The sequence below is a fragment of the Prinia subflava genome, chromosome Z (assembly GCF_021018805.1).
Source record: "Prinia subflava isolate CZ2003 ecotype Zambia chromosome Z, Cam_Psub_1.2, whole genome shotgun sequence".
Taxonomy (NCBI): Eukaryota; Metazoa; Chordata; class Aves; order Passeriformes; family Cisticolidae; genus Prinia; species Prinia subflava.
Window position 1 is genome coordinate 57473537 of NC_086283.1, and position 26722 is coordinate 57500258.

General features: G+C 37.5%; 1 protein-coding gene across 9 annotated transcripts; it reads left to right on the forward strand.

Moving 5' to 3' along the window:
• The first annotated feature begins 1 nt into the window (after position 1).
• RNF170 (ring finger protein 170) lies at positions 2–25286 on the forward strand. 9 transcript variants are annotated; one of them, XM_063423492.1, is made up of 8 exons: positions 2–89; positions 2663–2720; positions 9555–9698; positions 14626–14701; positions 16784–16895; positions 17899–17972; positions 19832–19936; positions 21660–25286. In XM_063423492.1, exons 3-8 carry the CDS (start codon positions 9562–9564, stop codon positions 21927–21929), a joined length of 774 nt encoding a protein of 257 aa, XP_063279562.1. In that variant the 5' UTR covers positions 2–89; positions 2663–2720; positions 9555–9561; the 3' UTR covers positions 21930–25286. The 9 variants fall into 9 exon arrangements, with proteins under 9 accessions (XP_063279562.1, XP_063279564.1, XP_063279570.1 ...); XM_063423494.1 differs by having other exon boundaries at positions 3–89; positions 16787–16895; XM_063423500.1 differs by lacking the exon at positions 2–89 and adding an exon at positions 2228–2410 and having other exon boundaries at positions 2662–2720.
• The last annotated feature ends 1436 nt before the right edge of the window (positions 25287–26722 follow it).

Consider the following 26722-nt stretch of genomic DNA (forward strand, 5'->3'; position numbering starts at 1 on the left):
CGGCGGCGGGGCGGGGCGGGCGCGGTGTGACCCGGCGCCGTCGGGGAAGCGGGGCGGGGCCGCGGGGCCGGCGGCGAGCGGCGGCTGAGGTACCGCGGGGCGACGGGCGGGGACACAGCGGAGCGGGCTGTCCGCCCCTCACAGCCGGCCGGGGGGGCGCTGGGGAGGTGAAGGGGACGCGAACCCCTCCGTTGCGTGTCCGTCGAGGTGCCTCGTACGCCGCCGGGCCCTCGGGTGGGAGGGGTCTGCAGCCCTTCGCCCGGCTCCGTGTGCGTGTGCCTGTGCGCGGAGGAGCTGGTCAGGAGAGTGTCCGGCAGGGCTGGGAGCGTGGGTTTGTGAGGGTGGTGTACAACTGGCGTTATCAATTTTGGTGTGTAATGTGGCTTGGCTTCTGGGTGGAGCGGCCCCTACGAGGTTTTTATTTCTTTTTGGAGCAGAACAATGACCTTTCACCCGCAGACATTCTGTTAGTGAAAGGAGCACTAATCAATGTTAGCTCCTAGAAGGTTTTCCTCTTGGAGTAGGAAATTACCCTGCACTCACAGACACAGTCTTAGTATCTAGTGTAGATTGACTCGTGTATGGAGCAGCCTCGACGACGTTCTCCTCTGTTTTTGGAGAAGACGATGTTAGCTTCCTTTCAGCAAAGCTCTGCTGTAGTAAATTTAATGGGCAGGCAATCCACCAGTATCTGAAGGGGGTCTGCAGAGAAGCCAGAGAGAGACTTTGCATTAGGAACTCTAGTGACAAGGAGTAATGCGTTCAAACTTAAAGAAGGGTGGTTTAGGCTAGACAGCAGGAAGGAGTTTTTTACTGTCAGGGGCATTGAGATGCTGGAACAAGTTGTCCAAGGAGGTTGTGGATGCCCCAAGGTACTGTTCAAAACTGGTTTGAGTAAGTCTTGAGCAAAGGTGTGTCTTGTGAAAGGTGTCCCTATCCATGGCGTGGGGATGTTGGGACTGAGTGATCTTTAAGGTTTTTCCGATCTCTTAACATTCTATGATTCTATAAGCTACTTGCTTAGCACTAGCTGCAAGTGGTGAATAGGAAAAAGGTATTGGAATAGGTATTGGATTGGGATGCCAATGGAGGTGGTGGAGTCACTCAATCAGTGTTCAAGGAAAGATGACATGACACTCGGTGTTGTGGTGTGGTTGACAGGGTGGTGTTCAGTCTGATTGGATTTGATGATCTCAGTGGTCTTTTCCAGCCTAGTTGGTCCTATGTGATTCTTCAGGTGATTCTATTAATTTTTAATCTCAAAGACACGAGTCTGTCTGTGGCTAGAGTGCCCCTGCATCCTTGCTGTGCCCCAGCCAGAAGAGCTCTCCAGCATGCTGCAGATGGAATTCAAGTAACTCTTTCTCAGTAATGTGTTGGATTTTGGACTATTTCAAGTTTGCAATGAGAGTGTGTGGCTTCATGATAAGTTCTGCAGTACCCTATCAATTAACAACGGGCTTGACATGCAACAGCATGGAGTAGCAGGCACAGGGCACTGATAACAGTGGAGGGTTGTATAAACAGGAAAGGTCGCAGATGTGGAAACTGTCACTATTTTCCCCATTTCCTCAGAGTGTTTCCATTTAATAAATTTGTAGCATGGACAAAATCTGAGTGCTCCCTTTATGTCAGCTCCTTTTGAATTGAAGAGTATTGTAGAAGCTATGAAAATATTCAGGTTTTCTCAGAAAAGTATTTTCTCACTGATCTCATAGTATAATCTGCTGTATAAGTTAAAAATCAAATCTGTCTTCATTTAAAGGTAACTTCTGGTTTTGGAATGAATTTAAAGTCTTAGAACAACTGCACAACTGCCAACTTCCCATTCCAAGTTTTAATGTGTGCTTTAAGCAACCTTGCTTTTGACAAATAATACTTTCACAGGTCCATTGCATTGTTTAAGGTTTTCTGTCGTATCTTCCTCCGTGTCTCATTTCCCGCTCTGCTTTGCCTGTTGCCACGAGGTGTAGCTTGTATTTTGTTGACGCAAACAAATACAAGAACACTTTTTTGCCTTGCTATCTATTTTAGATATGAGGTTGTTTATGGAAGTAGCACTTTCTACAGTAAGGAATTCTTGGGCATTTTTCGTAAGAGAAATCTGAAGCTTCCTCATGCTTAACTGAAGTATTACCATATTCCAGTAAACATTAATTATAACAAAGTGACAATATTTTCTTTTTCTTCCTGTATGACTTCCTTTCAGGAAAGTCAGGTATCCAAGCTGAAGACATTAGCAGGCTTTTTCTCATGCTCCTATCTGCATATGAATTCAATTCCACCCTCTGATTTGTTTAAAACTCTATGTATTTCGGTATGTTTTTGCCTTGTGAAGTGGTGGAAGACTTTGTTGGGAATTGTTTTACACAAGTCATACATCACCCAGGAAGATATTCAGAATAGTAATGATAAACAGGCCATTCAATGGAATTTGTCTTTTTGCTTCAAGCCATCCACATAGTTTTGGGCTCAGCAGAAAAATTACTGGAGACGTTTTGTTTTCCCAGTAGAATGGTATATTAATTTTGGATTATTTGCCCTTACAACCCTGCACCTGTTGTTTGCAGCTGCATTACTTTTAACTTGCAAAACATTATTCCATCAGCAAAAGTAGAATATCTACTTTATTTTTTCTTCCTTTTTTTTTTTTTCTCTTTAGGAAAAAATGTGCCTCGGAGACTGCTGACCTCAGACCTTGCAGAAACCTGCTTTATCAGGCAAGTGCCTCAGTTGGTCAGTTTGCAAGATACACTCAACCATATCATTATTTGCCTGCTGAAATTGCCCTCTCCTCTCCCTTGGCAAGACTGTTCAGGCCTTTTCCATTCTCTTTTGCAAAGAGTATGTATACACTTAAATGTGTCTGCACAGTCCTGAAAGCAAAGTTGTTTCATAGTGAGCATATAACTGAATATTGTACAGCTGAATTTGGCTGTTTTTCTTGTACCAGCTGAACTGATTTGTAAACCCAAAGTTGATGCAAACTCATAATAATGATGCATTAATAGATTGCATGAAATTCTAGTAGGATAATCCCAAGTCAGTTTTAACAGCCTTGTCACAGAATATATCTCTTCAATTTAGAGGTTACTGTATTTGATTTTTTTAAAATTTCCATTAGTAAAGGTGCCCTTTGGATTTTCTCCTCCTGATTTTCATAATATAGGGAGATACTTAATACTAGAGATTATTGTGTGGTGCTTTATCCAAGTAAGAATGTGCTCACAAAAATTAAAAGCTAATAAATTCTGTTTCCTCAGAAACACTTTTTCTAAGTACACCATAAATCATTTCCATTATTTCTGGTTTATAAAGTTATATTTGCCTACACTGCTTCTTCGAACTCCAACTTTAGTACACTAAGGAGCCTGGATAAAATATATCACTTCAGGATTTAGCTGATTTAGGATTTAGGCTAGTAAACTCATAGAGTCTTCAACACTTCCTCTGTTCATCATGTGTAGTTCATCCCTGCTGTTTTTAATTGTTTTTGAATGCAGTTTGGGCATATCTTTGGACTCCTAAAGAAAGAGAGCATAAGTAACTGTGGGATCCAGTTTCCTGAGTCAAATCCATTCACAAAGTCCAATTGTCAACCAGAGAGAGGGGCCATGACCTGCTACTACTCTGAAGCAGGAGGTAATTAGATAGCTTCTGATGAGACAAGTCTCAATTTTTGCCCTACATATAAGAATTTGTCTTTATTTTGGGAATGTTTGCCTGTTTTTCTCTTAAATGAAATACGCTGTATTTATGCCTATAGATATTTCAGTATAAGCTAATATATCTTCAGGGCACGGATTACAGAATAAATATGCTCTGTTTTAGTATACTTATATTCTTGGAAGTTGATTTATGTTGTCTAAAACAGGTCAATCTTACTAGAAACTTTTTGATACAAATGAAACCAACTTTTTGTTTGTTTTTCTTATGTGGGAAAAAATTTTGAGGGGTTAAATCCTTTTTGTTCTTAAGAAAGTGTGTGCTATGTCATTTGACTAGTTGGAGTTGAATTAACTTATCCTGGGTAATACACAACCTCAAATTAAGCATCTTTTTCAAAGGGCAGGGCCAATGCTTTTGCTAATAAAAGGTGACTGGCAAAAGGAATTGCAGGTTCTGGCTTGCACACTGGCTCACCATCACTGTCTTAACTTTATAATTTTTTTCAAGAACCGATGGTGGCTGCCAGTACTGCATCAAGAGGAAAACACTCAAAATAAAACTGAAATAAGGGAAAACTCAAAACTCCATTTTTCTCATCCAGTTCAATTCCAGCCCAGCCCATAAAGGATACATTGTTATCCAATTACCTTTCAGATGTTGAACAAATTGTACCATGTTCACAAAGTCAATACTGTAAGGTTAGTAACTTGTTCCTCACATCAATATTTCTTGTGTGTTACCCCATTGTTTACTTCTCAGACATCAAGAGAGCCTCTTATTTCTTCTTCACTATGCTTGCACATTCCTTTGGTAGTGGGTCCTAAAAATCTCTGTGGTTTTGAGAGTATATTATCATATGGCACTTCCCTGGTAAACTCAGAAAAGTTCAAATACTTCAGAAAACTACGGGGAAAATTCTGACTTTGAATAGCTGGCAGCTGTTTAACACATTGTGGGGAAAACTGGATTGTTTTTCATGTCTTTATGAGCTGTGGCATAGGGTATTGTTGTAGCTGTGCTTTATGGTGAACATTGAAAGTTCTAAAAATACTTTTAAGATCTGAAAAATTAAGAAATAGTACATTCACACTGGTGTGTCTTCATTCCCTTATCCTTCAATGTGATCTGTATGAATTTCCAAGAATAAAAGCCATTGCACTTGCAGTATTGCTCATTATAGTTCTACTTTTTTTTTTTTTTTTTTTTTCATAATTCTGCATGGATTGTTATGTTATGTTCATACATAAACACAGAGGAAAAAATGTAACTCTTAAAATATCTGTAGATTCTTATTTGAAATGTAAAAAAGAAATAGTGTTACTTTCTGTCAGTGATCACTCTGAGCAAAACTGATAAAGTGATTTTCTGTACAGATGATTAATACCGACAGATTTACAAATAAAACTGTACAATTTTACAAACAGTAAACTGTGGTCCTTTCTATTGCAAAACCTTTTGTGGACAGTTTACTCTGAGGTTGTTTACAGTCTGTAGCCATCAAGAACCCTCATGGAGATAAACCTGATCCCAGTCTACTGGGATGCAACGTCAGGCTGTAACTCAGCTAGCCCACGTGGAATGGAGGAATAACTCCTTGTCTTTTTCCCCTTTTCTGTGTTGTTTTACTTGAAGCAAGTGCCAGTAGTCTGAAGATAAAATGAAATAAAGCTGGAATTTAAGATTTGGGCTTTGGTGTTGTTTTTAATGTGGGGGAAAGGCCCAGCATTTTTGTCAGTTTTTAAAAGTTTGCAATTGATATTTTTAACATTCAGAAGTTAATTGTATAAATTCTAGTTTTTATGTATTATTAGATGTTGCTTGCTTTTCATCCTCGCGTTGGAACACATGGTGGAGTTATGCTTGCATTTAAGAAAGCCATCCTTGTGAAATGGCTAAAAAGAGAAAAAGTCTTAAATATAACCAGAAATCATTTATTAGAATTGAATCTATTTTCAATTACTGCCTTTTTTTTTGCCCTGAAGTAATCTTATGCAGTTTGTACTATTCTCAAAGCTGGTGTAGACATGAATTAATTTATTTTAATAAAGAATAGAAGCAGAGCAATAAAAAAATTCAAACCTTCTTTGCAATTATAAAAAGAAACAAGGTAACATAAACCTAAAGAAAAGAAAGAAAGAAGAACTTTAAAGTAATTTAATATCTGAAAAGCCTGTGATGTAGAACTCTTATCTAAAAATAATTATATGAGGAAAAGGTTGATGAAATGCTATCATTTTTTCATAACCAGACAAATGTAGTGTGTTAATAGATGGAATTTAATATGAACCACACTAACTTGCTCTTGAATGGCATCAAATTATTAACAGTGACTATTTTAGGAGTCATTAGATATATATGATAAAGTCTTGTTCTGAAGGTCTTCTCTGACACACAGTCTTTATCAAGGGTGTCTCTCTCTGAAGACTGAGTCTTCATTATGTTATTTAAGAGTTAAATCTCCTATAGCTTGCTTCCTAGTTGCACCAGCTATAAGAGCAACACTTGCTAAACACAGGCACTGTGAGGGGAGATTTCTTAGAAGCTATTTTTTGTTATGTAGCCTATCATACCTTCAAACCACTGCAGATCACTCTGGCTGTTGCAGTTGCACTTGAAGAAACATGAACTGCAAGCCTCCAGTCCTGGGTATTTTGTTTGAAAACATTCAAGAAAGTCTCAAAATCAGAAAATTCCTTCTTCCTTCAGTCAGACATTTTTTCTTTTAGTGTATTTTAACATTTTCCTTGGAGACATTGCTTTTTTTAACATGCTATCTCAGAGATAAGAGGAGAAGGAGGAGGAGATTAGTGTCTCTACTGAGGCGTGAATTCAGAGAAAGTACATGTTGGTTCTTTTGAAGTGATACCCTTCTGTTTTGTAGTACCTGGTCTACACAAGTCTTATCAGCTCTCCTGTGCAATGATCTTATTCAGAAAAAGTGCTGACATTAATTAGAAAAATATACATAGTACTTGTTGGCTGTCCAGAAATAGCAAGTAAATTAAAATATGAACAACACGAGCATTAGGCATTGATAGTTTGTCTTCTCTAGAATTCACTGATAGAAGCAGTGAAGTGAGACTGAGGCAGAGATTCCACTCCCCCTCCATATAGTCTTTGCAATATTGATACATAAACGGAGACAAAGTGTCTCATGGTGTTTATGCGGAGAGAAAGACTGCAATAATTTCTCTTGGGCACTATGCTTTTGTCAAAAAGGTTATTGGGAAAGTAATATATGTTTCAAAATGAAGGGCTGAAGCAGATATAAATAACTGGCATTATATGCAAGAATGAAGAGAAGGTGAGGATCTGTGTATTTTGTTTTCATGTTCAGATGCTAACTTTGGCACCTTAGATTGGTATTTCAAGAAAGGTGGGTGAACAGAAATGAAGGCAAGCAAATGCAATGAGTGCTATTAATGGTAGGCTGATAAGAATTTAGAGTGTTGTTGCAAGGAACATACAGAGAGGGAAGAGCTGGAGTAGATGTCTTGAAGACTGTTTAGGGAAACTGATTTAAACTGGTGTGATATTGATAATTCATGTGTTGTTTTTAAAGTTTATTTAGCAAGCAGTGACAGAAGAAGTTCATATGTTAGTGTAATAAACACTTGCCTTCCAAAGGTGCATGTAAATCTGTATGTCTCTGACACAATAGGTATTTCTGAAAAAGAACCAAAACCCTGTGTAATACTTACTAGGATGTAGTTGTCATTGGCGTACTGGTATATTCTAACAGAACTGATGTGGACCAATGGAGGAATTACACCAGTTCCTTGGCATTTACTTCTGGTTTTGTTATGAGTGGTGATCCAGAAAAAACCGTGGGACAGAGTAAAAATTAGTTGACTGATGATGGTACTTAAGGAGGAAAATTATAGGAATTGAAGATATCAGCATGCACAGTTGTGAAAAATGGCTGTCTCAGAATGATGCAGTGTAAGAAAGAGAAGCTTCTTCCAGACTGGATATGCAATGAAATAACTATACAGGCAGATAATGTTGAGCTAGAGAGGGATCACAGCACACCTACCAGTCCAGATCCTCAGCACCAGGAAACTACGGCTCAGAAAAATTTCCTCTTGGAAATCTTAACCTCGTGGCTTTAACTATAGGAATGTAATTGTGTAACTAGCTATGCAGAGAAATGCTCTAACTCCTTGTGTAGACCCATGTTCCTGTGTAAGGCCTGTCCACAAAGATCTGGTCTTTTATTCATTAGTATGTATGAAACGTGTAAACATTGACCTACTTTAAACATGCCTGTTTATGAGTCATGGGTGTTGCACCTTTGAAAGAAGTTACTCTTTCCAAATATTGTGACACAATTGCTTGTTGAAAGCTGTAATTAGCAAAAAATTGACTATAGTTACACAAATAATAGTCTCAGTTCAGATTGGCACACTTAGGATAGCTTAGTTTATTGTTTCACTTCATATATGCTTTGTTTTTCCATTTCAGTTTTCACAGTGGAAGCCCAAAAATATGACAACAATTAATGAAATCTTCCCTTGTTCTCCCTGAGTTTGCTGTACTCTTATGGTACTTAATTATACCACTTACACTTTTTAACAATACTCTTAGAATGTATCACCTTCTCTTGTATTGCTGCTACAGAAGGCAGCTCCCACAAGTGTAAGGAAGCTTGAAAAAAGCTCCACTGCTTATACTAGAAAAAATGTGGAGGATAGGAGTAGCTGTCTTAGGGAAAAGATGATGCTTTTTTATTAGCACTAGACTGACATGCTGAAGTCCTGTCAGGGTAATTACTGCAGGTATCCACTAAAATCCTGATGACTTGTACTCCATTTCAGTTTTTCAATTAATTCAGGGCCTGAGGATGTTTGGTGGCATTTGCTAGACAGAGAGGTTTAAATTAGAATGATGTATGAGCTGTGAAGTGCAGTGAAACACTGATGAAAGCTTGCAAGCTGGACAAGGAAACATAGAAAAAGATACCAGTCTTACCTGCCTTCAGAAACCAACACTGGAATTTTATGTCAGCTTCTTGGAAAATACTTTCAATTGTGTATGGACAGAGCTTCAGTGTGACTTTTCATGTCATTTGACATGACAAGAGTTAGCTTCACCCTTCTGATTTCGTAATATTCACAGCCATAGTTCATTTCACTTCCTGATTGCAACAGCAGTGATTCAGCAGTGGGTTGGAAACTATTTCATTTTGCATGTCTCCAGCTGTATGTTAGTGCTGTAGGTTAATAAATGTTAGCTTTAGTCACTGATAGCTAAAAATGTGAAACAAATATAAAACAAGTGAGTCTAACTAAGGAAGCCTGATAGTACTATTTTTCATTCAAGTTCTCCCCATGTTTCCAGCTAAAGGTTGGTAATACACAGAAAACACAAATGAAGTTTAAAATGTATTGGGTGATTTCTGTGTATCCAAATGAGTATATAACACTAAAACCAAAATGTCTTTGTTTCTTCATTCATATTGGTGGTGAAAGTTAAGTTTCTATGTTGGCTTAGCCTACCAGGAGTGATGTGGTATGTAATAGCTAAAATTCTGGATAATGCAGAGTCATTAAAATTTTTTTCAGTAAACTGTCCTTAGAATATGGCCAGTTTGGTAAAGACTATTCCTATGCAATTTATCTTATAAAGATTTCTGGGTAAACTGACTAATTTTTTTTTTTAATCTTTAAATCATAACACAGTCATTTAAGATTTGTTTGCTACTGCAAAAGACCTCTATAGCAAGCTCAGTGTTTGATAAAAATGGATACATTCCTTCTTTTTATATCATTCTTTTCTCCCAACAATGACTATTCTGTTTACATATTGTTTGTAATTCTGTTTAAAATGTCTGTGCACATATGTTTTAATATATGTGTATATATATATTTCTTTTTGTATTTTAGAGCTGTGATGGCCAGTCATCAAGCAGAAGTTCAGAGTTTGAAGCTAGATAATGATTCAGTTATAGAAGGAGTAAGTGACCAGGTACTGGTGGCAGTTGTGCTCAGTTTCACTTTCATTGCTGCTCTGGTTTTTACACTTTTAAGGTGAGAATGTGTTAACAGGAATTATTAATTTTTTATCAAAATCCTAACTTTCTTGACAACTTCATGCACTGATACATAAAAACCATGATTTCATGACAGTAAGGAAGTGATTGTTTGATTGCTTGCTATGTTTAACTAATTGTTTGGCACAACTAGAATCAAAAGTGGAGTTTAACTCTTCCTTATCTTCAGATAATCAAACTGAGTAGTGCTTAAGTAGTGCTTAAGACATTCCTTAAGACTGAAAATAGTTAAATTCACAGTCTGTATAGCTGCTGTGCTGTATTTGGTTACAAAGTACAGATTTGTCAATGACTTCAAAATTAAAATTGTATATATTCCTCCAATGTATGTTCTACCTGCAGTCTCCTCTAAGAAAACAAACAAACAACCCAAACCCAAAGAAATTGACTGATTTTTTTTTTAATTAGTATGCTGTAAAACGGTGGACTTCAGTATGCATTCCATACAGAAAAATGTTGAGTTCAAAATTCAATTACTGTAATGATCAATTCATCAAAGCTTATTATCTTTTCAGAGTTTTTCTTTGCATCCTGACAAATATCTTAGTGTATGTGTTTTGGGAAAATGAGTCTGAGCTTCAAATTGGCATTATTTTATTTTATTTTATTTTATTTTATTTTATTTTATTTTATTTTATTTTATTTTATTTTATTTTACTTTATGGATATGTGTATACTTCTGAACACAAAACAGTTTTCAAGGGAACTCAATTTTAGCAACACAGTGGCATCATGGAACTTACTGAAGAGGATATGTCCATGTGAGAAATATTGCTGGGGTAGAGTTACTTGAGAGCAAGCTACAAAATAAACTGTAGGTGGAAAAAACTTGGTTGGACTGCAAGGCAGTGCTGCTGTTCAGGACCAGGAGATCACAAAGGAATCTTGAGAAATGCATGCACTTCACCTTGCCTTTTTTTCCCCCCCGAAGCTGTTTCAGTTACTCAGATTGCTTTAAGACTGCCTCTTTTTCATCTGCTCTTTTATGATTTCTCTGCCCCTCATATTGACATTTTTGGCAGTTCTGACTTGGATTTTAAATGTTTGGTTTGAAAGTTAACACTTTATTTTTGAACTCTAGAAAGGCAAGTAAGAATTATTTTGTAAAAAGTGAGCGGAGCAAGAGTGAGCAACTGGCAAGAGTAACAGGAGTTCAGTCAGAATTAAGTTCAGGGAGATGATGCATCAATAATGAAGAGTTACTTAGGGAGGAAGATAAGGCTAGTTATCAACTGCCTCTGCAGTGTAATGAGGTAGGTAAAAAGTTTGACCATGAATCCTTGGAATCCTTGGAATTCATACCTTGATGGTTTATTTTCTGGAGGGGCAAACAAACTGAAAACACAAAGCTTCCAGACTTTAGAGGTCTGCATTGTGTGATTTGTGGCCAGTGACAGGACTTGAGGAAAAACGTGAAACCGAGTCAGAGGAGATTTAGGCTAGACAGCAGAAAAAAACTTTTCACCAGAAGATGGCTGAGCATTGGAACAGGCTCCCCAGTGAACTCAGAACATCAGCCTGACAGAGTTGAAGACATGTTTGGGCAATACTCTCAGGCATATGTGTATTGAGGTGTCCATGTAGGGCCAGGAGTTGAACTCAATGATCCTGATGTGTTCCTGCCAACAGAGCATGTTCTGTGACTGTGATTCTATGACTGATGACTGAAGGTCTTACCAGTATCCTCTTAGCTCCTTGCTTTCTGGTACTTTTTGAAATTGTCTGTATTCAACAGTACTCTTCATCTATCTCCTTTGTATTGTTGCCATCAAAATCTGCACAGAATGCTTGAAAATGTGTACAGTACAAAAATTGTAGTACTTTTAATTTATTTAGCACTGAGGGGGAAGTGAGGAAGAAAAAGAGTATTTTCTTTTTCTTCTCTAGTTACCTTGGACAGTACAGTGGTCTTTGTGTTCCTTATATGGTGTTTATTACCCCTATTTTTTTCTTTGCCTTTTGTGCTTCTCTATCAAGAGAACTGAAATACTTAAGTTGGGTAAGAACAGGTAATGGGTAAGTATACAGGAAAGAAAGCTTATGGTAATGAATAGTTGCAGAAGCTGAATAAAAAGGGAAATGAGGAGCAAGGAGTATGTGTTGCTTTTAGTAGACTTTAGGGGCAGAAGCAGAATATGGAGAGAACTGTTAAGGGATATAGTCATTGTACTTATTTCCAGTTGAAATAACTCAATGAAGCATCACATCAAGGCTTCATTTATGCTTCATTTATGGCAGAGAAACTTACAAGCTGTAATTAAATATGTAACAAGTTGCAGGTGTGTGGTTCAGCCACTACATGATACTTTTATGAAGCCAGTATGCTTTTGAGTAACAAATTTTGATAAAATGAAGCCAGATTTTTTCCATCCTCTTTTAAACTGGTGAACAGATTGTCATATTACAAATGACATTGTGAAAATTCAATGTATTCAGCAAATTAAAGGAAGCCTGACCCTTTAATTCCGTACAAGAGGTTTGTCCTTGATGACTTACCTGTTCCATGTTTATGGGTCTGCAGGTTTACATATTTTTAATCTCATTTTTTTATCCATCAGATGTTTTGAGTATAAGATCAAAACATTATTTTCAGCGGAAGTGAGATCTTAGTCTTTGGAAATTAACAGTGTCTATCACTGCAGAGTGATGCACCCATCCCCTAAGTACTGTCCCTCTCTTTCGCTGTGTGAGACTGCACACTGCATGAGTAGGCAGTCTTCTTCCTTCCAATAATAGTAGTTTGGCAGGGCCCTCTGTGGTACATAACACAGTCTTTCCACATCATGGGACCTTTTTCCTCAAGTTTTGGTGTGCTAGCAGTCAGAAATGGGGAAATAAAAGGCCTTTGGATATAACTTTATTTCTTTCTGGCTTGTGTTTGATAATGCCTTTAATTACATGGCACCATATTGGTTTTCATTTATTTCAGTTGTCTTCTCACACTAATTGCATGACAGAAGTTATGAATTTGATGTCTTGAGCTCTGCCTGTCTCTTCCTGAGCATTGCATGGTTTTTCAGCTACCTCACCACCATCTTATGTATAAGTGACAGTACATACTGTACCTCTGCAGCTCTGCAAATGCTGTCATGGTTTCGGCATAGTATGTGATACCAGGGTAAGGTCATATAAATGAACACTTTCAGTAGCAAATTTGCAATTAGCTGTTTATGGAGAAATCAGGATAAACTGTCTTACAATTCACAACTTCCGCTTGTGCAAATCAAATTGAACTTCAATATATATCAAATGTTCTGGCAAACTGAAGATGTGGAATACATTCAATTTGTAGCATCTAAACAGAAAAATACTTCTATACATACAACATGTATGACAGACAACATCCACAAAATCTGATTCATGGAGACTAAGTGTGCATAAGAAGGGTTTTAATATAGATTTTCCATCATATAACTTTCATACCCACATTCATATTAAATAAATTTTCTTTTTACAGATAGCCATGTAAATATTAGCCTGAAAAATATTAGACTTGTCTATTTCTCTTTGAAGAAAGAATGAAGCAGACGAAATGTTAAACATAGCAATTCTGCAATATTATGATAGCCCACATTAACTGAAGGAAAATATTGCAGAAGTTCTAGAGCCATTGAGGAAATTATATAATATAACTGCAACCAGAAAATGTCCTAAAAGTTCAGCCAGTCCAGCCCTCATCTCTGACAAAGTATCAGCTTACCTCAATATCCCTGGGAGCATTGCAACCTGGTTTTTGATTTAACTTTTAGTCAGGGATGAATCAAAATAGCCTGAAGTAATCTTGTCTGATTTTGTACACTATATGCAGTTAGAAATGTGTTTCCACATGCCTTAAATAATTGTGCGAAATAATTGCTTATATTCATAGAATGAAAGACTTATCCTGTCACCTTTTCACTCTATGAACAGTCTTCTATACAAACTGACATTTCTTAAGTCTTTCTCTGTTTAAAAAATGTGGGCAGTAATTCTTATTATCTTCTGAACTTCCTTCAACTTCTCTATATGTTTCTATGCATTTAGCCCAAAACAGAGAACAGAATCAAGCTGAGACCTTAAGAGTGCTGAGCAGAAAGTATCATCATTGAAATCCATATGAATTAAGCATAAAAATTCATTTTTAATATGCTGTTGACTCATATTTATTGTAACTCAACACCTCTGATTGTTGTCAGCACATTTTCAATTTCAATTCTCTCCCAGTGTGCTTTTGAATTTCAAATTTGTAATATATCCATCCTTCTTTTTTCAGTGTGTCCCTCCCAAATGATTCCTCTTGGCATATCTAACCTGTAGTTTGCTTGCCTGTAGAATCTTCCATTTTTTTAAAAAAAGGGTGATTTTAAAAGAGTGGTTTCTTTTTATATCCAGTCTGCTGATAGTTATATAAATTCAATATTCTAAATGTAAGTTTGTCTACCTTTCTTATGCAAATGTAATGTAGCAGATAAAACTGAAGTAATTAGGAGGTTTCAACTCTATGACTTTAGCAGTTAGTGAAAAACTAGTAATTTATGAGTAGATCAAGAAATAAGAAACTGGCAGTGGAGACAAAAATGAAAAATATTTCTGTGTATTTAATAAAAAAGCTTTCAAGCAGCTTCATTTTTTGTAGGTTCATGGCTTAATTTTTTCTCAGATTAAAACCTAGTTTTAATATGATTTAATGATTGATTATGGAGTCTCTGAAAAATCTTGCTGGTGTACAGCTTTAAGTGTCCAAAGTACTTTTAAGATCCAGAATAAATTCCTGTTTCCTTAATTATTTGTGTACTTCCTTTAAAATCCTCTATAGCAGGAAAGGATGATTTTTTGCCCTTTGTTCAAGTTTCATGTTTGTTTCAGTTAGTTATTTTTCAGTTTTGGATCACGGGGGCTTTTATTGCTTGTACTTCTTTTCACAGAAATGAACATCAGAACATACATCCAGAAAATCAAGAGCTAGTGCGAGCTCTTCGTCAACAGCTTCAAACTGATCAGGTGCTGTACTAAGTGTTGGCATAATTCATCTTTCTGATGTAGGGTACTGTAGGCTTCTTGGAGGTTCTGGAAGAAGATGCACCTGATGGGTGTGAGAGCTTACCTACTGTACCTACATCCTTGAAATCCATCAAGTAATGAGATAATGTAGCCATTTTTAAATGCATACATTAAGTAATTAAAACTAAATTTTGGCTGATTCTTTTTCCAAAGAAGTTTTTGCCACAAGGTGGAGTATGTTAGATTATGCTGTGTGCTTCCTGGAGTGTTCCTGTGAACCTAAGGGTAAAGGAAAGGAAATCTGGAGTTTGAGACAGAACACGGGTTAGATGTTTGGACTGATAAACAGTGTGTAGCAGAACAATGGCACAGCAACAAGAGCCAGGCAACAGAGTGACAGAGAGGAACTTTTTAGCAAAGCCTTTAGTCACAGGACAAAGACCAGTGATTTTAAACTGAAAGAAGCTAGGTTGAGATGGGATGTAAGGAAGAACTGTTGAGAGCAGTGAGGCACCAGAACAGGCTGCCCAGGGAAGTTACAGATGCCCCATCCCTGGAAATGTTCAAGGCAGGGTTGGATAGAGCTCTGAGCAGCCTGGTCTAGTGGAAGGTGTCCCTACCTATGGCAGGACAGTTGGAACTTAGTGATCTTTAAAGACTTCCAGCTTAGATCATTCAATGATTCTATGACTGCATCCAGTTTGGACAGGTAGAGTCTAGGCCATACTTGGAGTATATTGAGAACAGTCTTTCATCATGATACTTCTTGAAATAACAGTGGGGCATATTTATGTGGAAGATAAATATGGCTAAACGGGCAGAAAAACTGTTTCATGACAGTGACATACACAAGCTGTTATCTGTGTTTGGGTTTGGAAACACTAAATGCTGCAACTGGTAAGCAACACAGTTCAGTTATGTGGCTCTGGACAGAACTCAGGATAATGAAGTAACAATATAGATCAGTTTGTTATTCATGCTCTAGCTTGTCTAACCTGACTTAGTATGAAGGACTAAGGAGGTTCTTTCTTTGTGGTCTTTAACTAGTTTGAAGCACACGCTTATTTAACAGATGAAGGGAAAATAGTGGTCCTATCACAAGAACTTGCTTATTAAATCAATTTAAGTATGCGTCTTGGTTTGAAAGATAGGTGTCTGCTAGGGAAGGAAGGCAGGATCCTCCCTTGGAATGCAGAATGTAAATCCCCTCCCTCCGAACTATTATAATTTTGAAATTAAGGGGCTCTCAGGCAAAGATATAAGGATAGGAATAATAGTTCTTTACTAGTATGTGTGACAAGGCAAACAAAAAACAACTATGGCATTAACAACAAAACCGAACTAGGAAGCCAGCGGCAGCCTCCTCGGCCGCAGGAACTTTCCCCCGCCTTTTGTCCGAGACAGGGAGGGATGGAAGAAAGGCTGTGCTTCACGAACCGCCGTGGGGCAGTCGGTCCCGGTGCCTCCGCAGGACACCAAGGAGCACCAGGCTGGAACAGCAGGAATTAGCGGAAATCCCAGGGCGATGGACGAGATATATCAGAAAGTCCGCGGCGATAGCTGGAACTGCGGGACGTCCCGGCGGGGCAGGGGGTGCGGGGCCCAGCAGCGGACGAAAGGCAGCTCCCAGCTGGGTTATGGTGAATTCCTTTCCGCAGGCCGCAGGTTCGATCGTCCTCTGAAGCCCAGAAAGAGAGAGCAGCTGCCCCCAGCCCCGTACTTGACCTGCCCCCAAACTCGCGGTATCTCTCCCCTCGGAGAGGAACTCCCAGAGAAAAAAAGAAATGTTGCCAGATGCTACACTCCTCTCCCGACCTTGGCCACTTCTTTTGTTTTGCTTAAATACCCTTAAGTACCCAGTTTCCTAGCAACCTATGGGAAAAACAATCTATAAGTAAAAAAGAAAGAAAACTCAACCCCCAACAGTATGTTTGATTTTTACATTTAAATACATATCTCATTTCACATAGTTCTGCTTTTGACAGTTTGACTTACAGTGAATTAAAACGAATTTTTTATTAATTTTTAGAGCTTAGTAATAAAATAGCATCTCTAACACTTTGCATTTTCCTGTTGTTCCAGCAGGATGCTTCTGCTGGTGATCGGCATCGCTTCTATACAGATATGTCGTGTCCAGTCTGTTTGCAACAGGCTACATTTCCTATAGAAACAAACTGTGGACATCTCTTCTGTGGTAAGCAAGAAAAGCTCCTAGTTCCAAAGATAAAACTAAAAGAGAAATACAAACTTTTGGCACTAGCCCAGGCTTCCTAATTCAGAACTTTGTTTGCTTTTAACCGTTCATCATTGCATCTGCAAAAGAAATTATTTTTTGTAAATAGTTGAGAAAATATATTTATGAATAAACAGTCACATTAAGAGTGTGCTGCATTGTTTTCTATGCTATCAGGAATGAAAGTGATTTTAAAATATCGAAGAATTTTTTTCCAGTTTAGCAAAAAACTGAAGAGACTGAAGAAAAATTGGAAATGTACCATTAAAAAAAACTGGTTTAGAAATATTCTTTCTCTCACAGAATATTTTTTCTTGGAAGTCCTGCAGACTTACGAGTAAGCGCACCGTTGATTAAAGTGTTTGGTTTTGCGTATTTTTGAAGCTATGTTTATGTACAGACACCCTGTAGCATTTTGTTTCCTTCCTTCAGGTTCTTAGTAGGGATATTTCACTGCATTCATCTGGTTTTTATGACGTAGATAGTGTATACCATGCCTAGTTGTTTAAATGAAAAAACAAACAAGTTTGGAAAACAGATAAAATACTCACATTTTTATATTTGTCCTCATCTGTTGAATCTGATGATGACAAAGCCAAGTTTTTAGGATAAATTTTACATCTCTTGACATTTTTGTGACTTCTAAATTTTAAACTGGTAAAAATTTTAATTATTTCTTCACTTAATGATTAAAAATTTGCTGTATCTTCAGGAAATAATGCCTTAAAATTACTGATTCAGTTGAACCTATTCAGGATTTTTCTCATTAACAGCGTTGAATTTGGACATGTTAGTTTTTGGTATCTTCAGTGAATGCCGTACACAAAATTACATCAGAAAATGTAGATTTAACCTGAGTGCTTATACACACTTTCTGTTGTTTCCTTTGAAGGTGTGTAACATTATTTCAGGCGATGGGTGTTTCATCTCAGGAGTTTAAATGTGTGTACCTTACCTTCACCAGGTTCCTGCATTATTGCCTACTGGAGGTACGGCTCATGGCTGGGTGCCATCCGCTGTCCAATCTGCAGACAGACGGTAATATTTTAAGTCATCCTGTCAGTTTGGCTGTCTAGGATAGCCTGCCACAAGGCACTTGTATGTGAGCTGCAATAGTAAAGCTGGCAGATAAAGAAGTCTGAGAAACTGAAAGAATATAGAGGGATATGTGAGATAGGAATGGTGGACATTCAGTTTTTCAGAACTTCTTGCTTTGACAAATAGCTCAAAAAATTCAGATTGTTCCTGCAACTCAAACATAAGTGAACTGCACTGATAACTCAGCTCAGTTTCTGTAAAGAGTATATGAAAAGAGAAAATGGTGATATTTTAACTATTATTCTTTCATGCTTTCTGTTCAGAACATTATTTAACTTCTTTTATCAGAACCTACATCTGAAAGACCTGGCTGTTGTGGCAGACTACCAGTAGCAGTGCATTACCGGTTCCTGAGAAATACCCTGTCCCTTCTCTCTCTCCCTACCAAAAGACCTATCTATGTCAATTTCTTATTTTGGCCCTATTTTTAATTTGTATGTATTATTAATTTCATCTTTGTAGAGCAAGCATTAACTTACTTCCTACGCAACTTACGTACATTGTCAGTTTGAAATATGTTCCTGCAACTCATTAGGGCTTAGGATCTCCGAGTCTGAGAGTTTATGTTTTAACAAAGGTACATCTTTATTTTAACAGTACACAAACTACAGAGCTAGTAACTTCTAAAGAATTATGCCCATGCCCCTCCATTATATCCTGCTTTGATTGTGTGTATCAGGAGGACAAATGACTGTAAGAAGACAGTTGAAGGAAAGAAAAATAGATATGACTGGAGGAAGAATGAGTAGGTTTAGAGTGTAGCCAGTGAGGAAAAAGACACAAATAATAAAGGTGAGGAAAGTGGAAAAGGGAAAATAAGTGACTTTTTTAGTGTCTTTCCTTATATATATTTTCATTTACCTTCCTCTGAGTAACAGGTATAATAGGTGGCACTGTTTGCATGGTTATGTATTCATTTTCACCCTAGTATATAAATGGGGAAGGGAAAGATGTATACATAAACATGAGTCATACAAAAGGTCTGTGGCAGGACCTGAAGCTGAGTGAGGAACTGCTCACGCTCTCATTTCTAAATATGACTGCCACACAGATTTATATTTAGTCACCAGATATAGGGGAAACTTCTAAAGACTGTAGTAATTTCAAGTGCTATGCCTTCTCTGTTTCCTATGATATCTGCATTTTATACCTTTACACTGCTTCCATATAGAAGTCTCAAGTTTTCAGCAACTCCTATGCAGAAAGATAACATCTGTAAGGTCATACTCACATGTATATTACATCTGTATGTTTGCATGAAAATTAACCCAAGAAAAGAGCAAAATTCTGCATCCTTACAAAAGAGCTCAAGGTTAAAATCTTTTTCTGTTAATTCATCTCAGTATGAAGATCGATATGCAGAACTATGAGTTTCGCTGCATGTTTGTTGTCATGCAAGGCAATTCTAAATATAGGAAAAGAAAGGCCTCACTGATTGCTTTATTTGATTTTCAATTCAGGAAACAAAAATAGATTAATTTGGTAAATTAACTTTGTTCTCCAAGTCATCTGCCCCACTTAATGAAACATAAAGCATTTCAGTGTTTAGGAAAAAAATATAAGCCTCTCTTAAAAGGAAGGTTATTTTGCACTTTTTTAACAATCACTTTAAAAATTAATATTCTGTAAGTAGCTGTAAGCAATTAATTAATTAAAATTTAATAGCAGTATCCATACTAGTAATATTCAGTTTATTCTCCTATTAGCTGTTCAACTAAACCGAAGTTTTTTCTATGTAGTTGGCTGAAGATGACTTTGTTTCTGTTGCATGTGTAACATAATCTCCCTGCTGTGCCTAGGTAACACTGTTCTTACCGCTCTTTGGTGAAGATCAGCAGGGTGCGGCCCAAGTGTTTCAAGATGTTAATGATTACAATCGAAGATTCTCAGGACAGCCTAGATCGGTAGGTTTTGAGTAAATTTAGGTGGAAGTCAGTGATGTCGGGAAAATTTGAAAGCAATTTTTTTGTAGTTTTGTTTTTTCCCCCTCTTCTTTTTTTTTTTTTTTCATAGGATGTGGATTTTCTCTTCCTGATGCTTAGGCCCTAGGCAACTTTCCTTTAGGAAATTAATGCTAAAATGGTTAGTTCAACCCAAGAGCTCAAAATTATATATTTGTCATTTATGAAAATGTATGGAAAACTTGCTTTTTTGTTGTGAGTCTATCTAGTCTATCTATCAAGGATCTAATAAGCCTTGAGTTTTTTCAAATGTTCATGTGTTAAGCTGGTTTTTAGCTACAAGTCATTATTTAGAAAGGATCAATAATTAGTAAAAATACTCAATGAAATACATGACCTGAAAGGAATAATGTTCACTTCATTTATCTCTTTACATTGATCTGAAGAATCTGAAGTTCTACTCTGTGCCTTTCTCCTCAGACAATTATATGCTGTCATGGTTTTTCAATTTTCCCCCTAGATTATAATACAGTCTTTATTCTCCTCTCTGAGTGAAGAGAAACAGAATTCTTTTTCTGTAAATAGCTAAGAGGGATGGTCAGAGTTCTACGAATGTTAGAAAGTCAGCCTTGGGAGCCCATCTCCTGTGTGCATGTCCTGTTGCACAAGGTGAAATGCACACACATGCATACTAGTAACCTCCCTGCCTGTCTTCCTTTGTAATGGGATCTGGACATACCAAGAAAAGTGTACAGTACAAAGAGACAGAAGAGGGAGGGGTATTTTTCTAAACCGCAAAATGTTTGGGGTTTGTCCAGAAGAGATTGAAACTACCTTTCAGACTCCATTAGACCTCTGCGAGCTGTGTCTAGTCCCCAGTAACCTGTCTGAGGTCATGCCAGGAATCTGCACTAAAGCTCTAATTAGACTAGATAAATTGTCTTTAATTTATGCACAGTGTTACCACATACAAAATTTCTTTCTCAAAAACTCTTTTAGCTATGGCAATAACTCATTTTAATGGAGTTTAATGGCTCTGTGTAGAAATTGTGTACTGTAGAAGGGAACTAGTATAAAAAAAGTTTTAAAGTTTACCCATCCCTACTCGTCACAACAAAAACCTGAATATTTTCTATTGAGCAGTCTCTTGCTGAGCAGGCAGAATCACAGTAGCAAAATGGAAAGGAGCCAGGAACGGATTCAGATTAATTTAAAGGTTTTTAGTTTACTTTGAAGCTTCATCCGTCCTTCGGAAACTTATGTGAATCACTGGTTGTACACCAGAAGGGGGTATTGTGTTTCTGAAAAACTGAAACATATTTTACTTTACCTGTTAGGTTTTTTCTTGCAATCCTTGTTTGTCTTGCATTCTGATCAATATTTCACTCCAGTTACCCTGTTTGCTGTTTTTTACTTTCCCAGTCATTTGTTTTGCTTTAGAATTCATTGCTTTTCCTTCATAATAGATGCCAGTATATTTTCTAGTGATGAATATTTAAGTGTGTTTTTCATTGTAGAATAACACAGTTTGACTGTTTCTTGAAAACATATTTATTCTAAATCTGACTTTCTACCCAGTAAAACTAAACTCATTAACTCTTACCAGATTTTGGTTTCATTTCTATAAAATAACAGATTCTAACATACCATGTAGGAGTAGAAACTTGAGTTTAATATGGATGAGTTCCTAAAGCAAAATACTAACTTTTGGGTTCTTTCTTTGTAGATTATGGAAAGAATTATGGATCTCCCCACTTTATTGCGACATGCTTTCAGGGAGATGTTTTCTGTAGGGGGCCTCTTCTGGATGTTTCGCATCAGAATATTCCTCTGCTTGATTGGAGCCTTGCTGTACCTGGCTTCACCTCTGGATTTTCTTCCTGAAGCTCTGTTTGGAATTCTGGGGTTCTTGGATGATTTCTTTGTCATTTTTCTTCTGCTGATATATATCTCTATCATGTACAGAGAAGTGGTAACGCAGCGTCTAAATAGATGAAGTGGACAAAAGTGACCTAAAAGTAGAGTCAGTTGTGGAATGTTTTAAAAAGAAAACTATAACTTAAGTATGCTATAGAAAGGTGCCTGTGTATGATTTCAGTAGTAACAATTTCTTAGCTGGTTATGTTATACAAACACAAAGGGTTAGTATATGGTGATGCTTAACTGGAATCTTTAATTCGTGCATTACATATGCTTCATAAGGATGAGGTTAGTTTTATAATGTTGTAATAAACCACCTCCATCTACTTCAACCTGATGAATAACTGTGTGTAATGAAAGCAGAAAACACTTTTTTTGATGTGTTGTGGTTTGTGAAAAAGAAGTTCTAGCAAAGTACTTCAAACAATAAGCCCATTTGTGTAACCTAGATGTGTAAGAAAATTCAGAAATTCTTCACAGTACAGTTATCATGGCTAAATTGTTTGCTATCTTCCTGTTGTGGGCTAGAGATTTTTGAAATAAAATTAGCTTCATTTGTCTCTATGGAAGAAGAAGCCCAAGGACCGGATTACAATTATCACCCTGCAGTTTGCTGTTGTCCACATGCTTCAGAAAAATAAGGATAATACCTTGGTATTACTTGAACTGCACTATGTACAGTTGCATGAAATTTGTACCACTTTATTTTTATATTTGGCAATATACACACAGTATCTGCTCTACATTGAGAAACCAGTATTATACACGCCACACTTGTTAGTGCTCTGGTTTTTTTAAGTGAAAGCATGGTTTTTCTCTTCAGACTTTTTTATTTAATAAGTATGTATCTTAGAAGCAGAGGTTTTGTGCTGCTTTGGGTCAATGCAATGTATTTGAAGTGCAACTTCGCATTTCTGTAGATACATTAAAACATTTGGCCAATTGGAGAGGACACTCAAATTCCAAATAGTGGTTGAAAAAAAGTCAGAACTGGATGTTTACACTACATGTACATGTACTTGGATGTGTACAGTGTAGATGTTTACCCAAACATTCTGCAGTATTTGTGTACTAAACAACATAGATATTGGGGTGGGTTTTGGTTGGAGTTTTCTTGTCTGATTGGTTTTTTGATTTGGATATCGATAGAGGAGATTCTGAATTACCTTGAAAAATAGTCTGTGATAAGGGACCACAAAAACTATTGAAAGTGTTCTCAGAAATACCAGGGTATTAATTATCTTTAAAGCTGATTTTTTTTCATGTTGAATTTGAGCATAGGCTATCATAGGTACACAAGTAATTTGAAAGTGCTTTCATTTTGAGCAATGATTGCCACTATAAAAGTCCAGGATACGACAGATCATTGTACTTTTTAGCTAGAGGAATGATAATTGCAAGTTAACCTCCTGAGTACTTGAAAGACAGTGAATTAATAGGTGATTCCTTGTGTGTTTACATATATAGGTGAGACCTACAATGAAAGGGACCTTTTCACCACTTTTGCATTTTGCCCTTGCAGGTGTCTTTCCACAGCTTCTAGCACTTAGGCATGTGCAGGAAGATGATAGAGCTGAAACCTCAGGTGTCAGTCACTGAGGGTGCAGATTGTCCTTCAGTCTCAGTGTTCTAAATGACATTCATTTAAAACTAAATTCACTGATTCTTCATTTGAAAATTTAGTTTTGGAAATCCAAGGACATTTTACGAATGAACTGGAAAGCTAAACTTTTGTTTTTTGCTGTTTGTTAGAGATGGGCAAGAAGAGAAAAGGGAAGTGAAGCAAGGTTTGGAGGAAGAGAGCTAGAGAGAAAATTACATTTTTTGGAAGCAAATGCTAACTAACTTTTCTTGAGCATCTTGGTTGAGCTTTTCCCATTGTGTTGGCATCGCAAATGTATAATGATGTTTTAGTGGCTACCTCAGTTAAAACTCTTTAAGGTATTATTGAGTAAGGGTGAGATATTCATAAGCTGTTAGATGCATTTACAAAGCAAGTTAGTAGTTTAGGATGTTATGTAAGACAGGATTTCACAGTTTTGCTATAAGTATTGTTTTTGGTTTGGGGGTTTTCTTTCCCAAGAAATCTAGTTGAAAACAAACCCCCCAAATTCTTTTTTGATTGAGTAAATTTAACACCAACTTTTCTCCTGGAGTTTAAGTTGTAGGTCTGTTTAGAAAAGAGTGTGAACTGCTCTTGTAGAGTAATTGGGGTTTGTGCATGGATTTTGTTGATCTAGTACCTCATCCATACTTTTATCCTATGATTATAATTTTCCCATGACTCTAAATCCAGAGTGGATATAGATGCACATGAAGCTGTGTACTGATTGGTTTTCTTTGAATTTCTCAGTTTCGTGTGCTACTGTGAAGTTCATGTGGAAATTCCCTATCCCACATAGGGATCCCCCCACAGGGGATCCTGTGTATCTGAAATCATACTCAAACCACATGTGAAAGACTACATGAAGTTTCCCCATGTTTTTTTTCTTCAGTACATTTTTAATAGCCAGAAGGGTTTCACTCAGAGGCTTCTGCTTACTTTTGAGCATTGAGTAACATTGTAATCTTAAATTCAACACATTAAATGCTTGACAGAATTAGGACTGTTCTTTTCAGTGGTATGCGTGCTTGCTTGTGGATATTCTTTTTTGGTCCTGCAAGCTGATGATAAACAATATTATGACTTGTTCAGGCCTTTTTATGTAATGCAAAGATGCATCTGTCCTGCGATGTCTGGCTGCTGCTCCTTTCCACAAATCTGAAATAGCTCTAAGTTAGCTGTCTTGGGTACTTAGCTTGAGCTTAACCTAAGCTCTAGAATTCCCAGGAAGCTGGAGATTAAAATCTGAGCATGTAGTATTCCTGAACTGTGCGCTGCCAAGTTGTTGTGGCAACAATGTGAAAGGTAGGGGTTAGGGCTGAACACTAGCTACAGAATGTGAAGGAAATATGTGATGCTGTGCGCAGAGTGACTGCAAACATCGCAGTGGTTTTGTCTCCTGAGATGGGGCAGGCATGTCACTAAGGGGGGAAAATTTAGACAAGGAAAACTATAGCAGGAAGATGTATGAAGATAAAACACAGTTCTTAAAAGATCACATGGGCACCAAAAGCTATGTGAAATATTTGATTGTTCTAGCAATATTAACAAAGACAAAAACAAAAATTATACTTAATAGCTCTTACAAAATAACTTGTAGCATCTTGAGGCCTCATGATCATCGCGGTATAGAGCGATCCATTTCTGTGCTGTTCGCGTGCCACACCCCTGATGTCTGTGAGGATCAGGCATAACAGTGTGGTTTGGGGATACAATTTTGCCGTAAGTTTCATAAAACTGTAGCAGTATGTTATACTAGATTTTTAAGACAAAAGAATTTAAAACTACTTGTTGTTACTTTTAATGATAATAAATTGCTGTTAAAGAGATTCTCTTGAGTTATGTTATTTTATTGACTGGATGCAATATTGTGTGTTTTCCCTTCTTCCACTTCCATACTTTAAAGTTGTAAGTGTGGCATCCCATGCTTGAGGGGAAGGGAGTACTCATGGTCAAAAGGAATGACAAAAGTCAGAGGGTCCACAAAAACTCACAAAGTTCTAATAGTAAATTACATACTTGGTATGGAAATTGGTATAAATTAGGACCTGATCTCTATGAACACATGGCAATGGGTTTTGAATAGAGGGGTAGGGTGAAAGGGGAGAGAGAAAGACAGAAATTGATTTAGGAGAAGGAGAGAGAAAGAAGGAGAGAGAGAGATCACCACTCCTAGCTCCACCATCAATCCAGCTGGGGTGTCCTGGGGATGCCCACCCACGTGGGCTTGGTTGGAATACCTTTTATAAATAAATTCCCCATCTTGGAGATAAGTTTCTTGCTTTCTTCACAAATTAGTAATCCTGTCTAGTCCATTCCTCCAGACCTTTCTGGAAATGGGTCGGAAGGCTTTGGGGATCTCTGGTGATGTCGATCCCCTCTTACAGTCCATGCTCACTTCTCAGCCTCATGGCTGCACTTCTGCTCTTCTTTGCTTTTCTTTCTTGTGCTGTGCTGTGTTGTGTTCATCTCCAGGAGCCAGGACAAGGATACTTGTCCCAGAAATGTGCTACCCTACCTCCTCATGGCCTCTTCTCCAGCCACATCCTGTTCTTTCTCAGTTTATTGTTACCAACAATTCTTGGCTGTGATCACCAACAACCCATGGCTGGCTCCACAGCAGTCTGGCTATCGGTCTTTAAGACATATACATTACCCCTCTTGTCTCCTAGGATTCTACAGGCAGTAACTTTTCTGCAGTTGTGATCTATTTTTGTCATGGTGGTCAGGATGTTTAGAGATAACTCAGTGATTTTCGTCTTTATGATTGCCATAGCAAAGACTACAAAATTTCTAACATCCTATCCCAAAAGCGTATTGTACATCAGATGTCCTTCCCTAAGCAGTCTAACCTGTTCCATCAGATCCATGAGCACTAAGCACAATTTCAGGCTGATAAACCAGTACAGATGATCAGTTTAGCACCTTGGCATAACAATCCTCAAGCAACAAAAGCATAAAGACAGGTGAATGAGAATGTAAGCAAACAGAAAATAGTCTTTAAGTTTACAGGAATGATGAAGATTGGGCTTGGAAGAACTGGATGTGACTTGTCTGTGCTGCAGTCCCAGGCTTTTCTTAGTTCATGTCATGAAAGGCCCCTGGGCATCAGGAAGACACGATCCATTCTGCAAAGAAATGTCTAACAAATCAGAGCTGGGAAGTCTAGTGCCAGGTTGGGCTAAGTCTTTTGCTAACTTTGTAGCCTGCTTTGGTACACAGTTCCAGTGTTTATGGAAAAATGTGTAATTGCATAATTGGTAAGG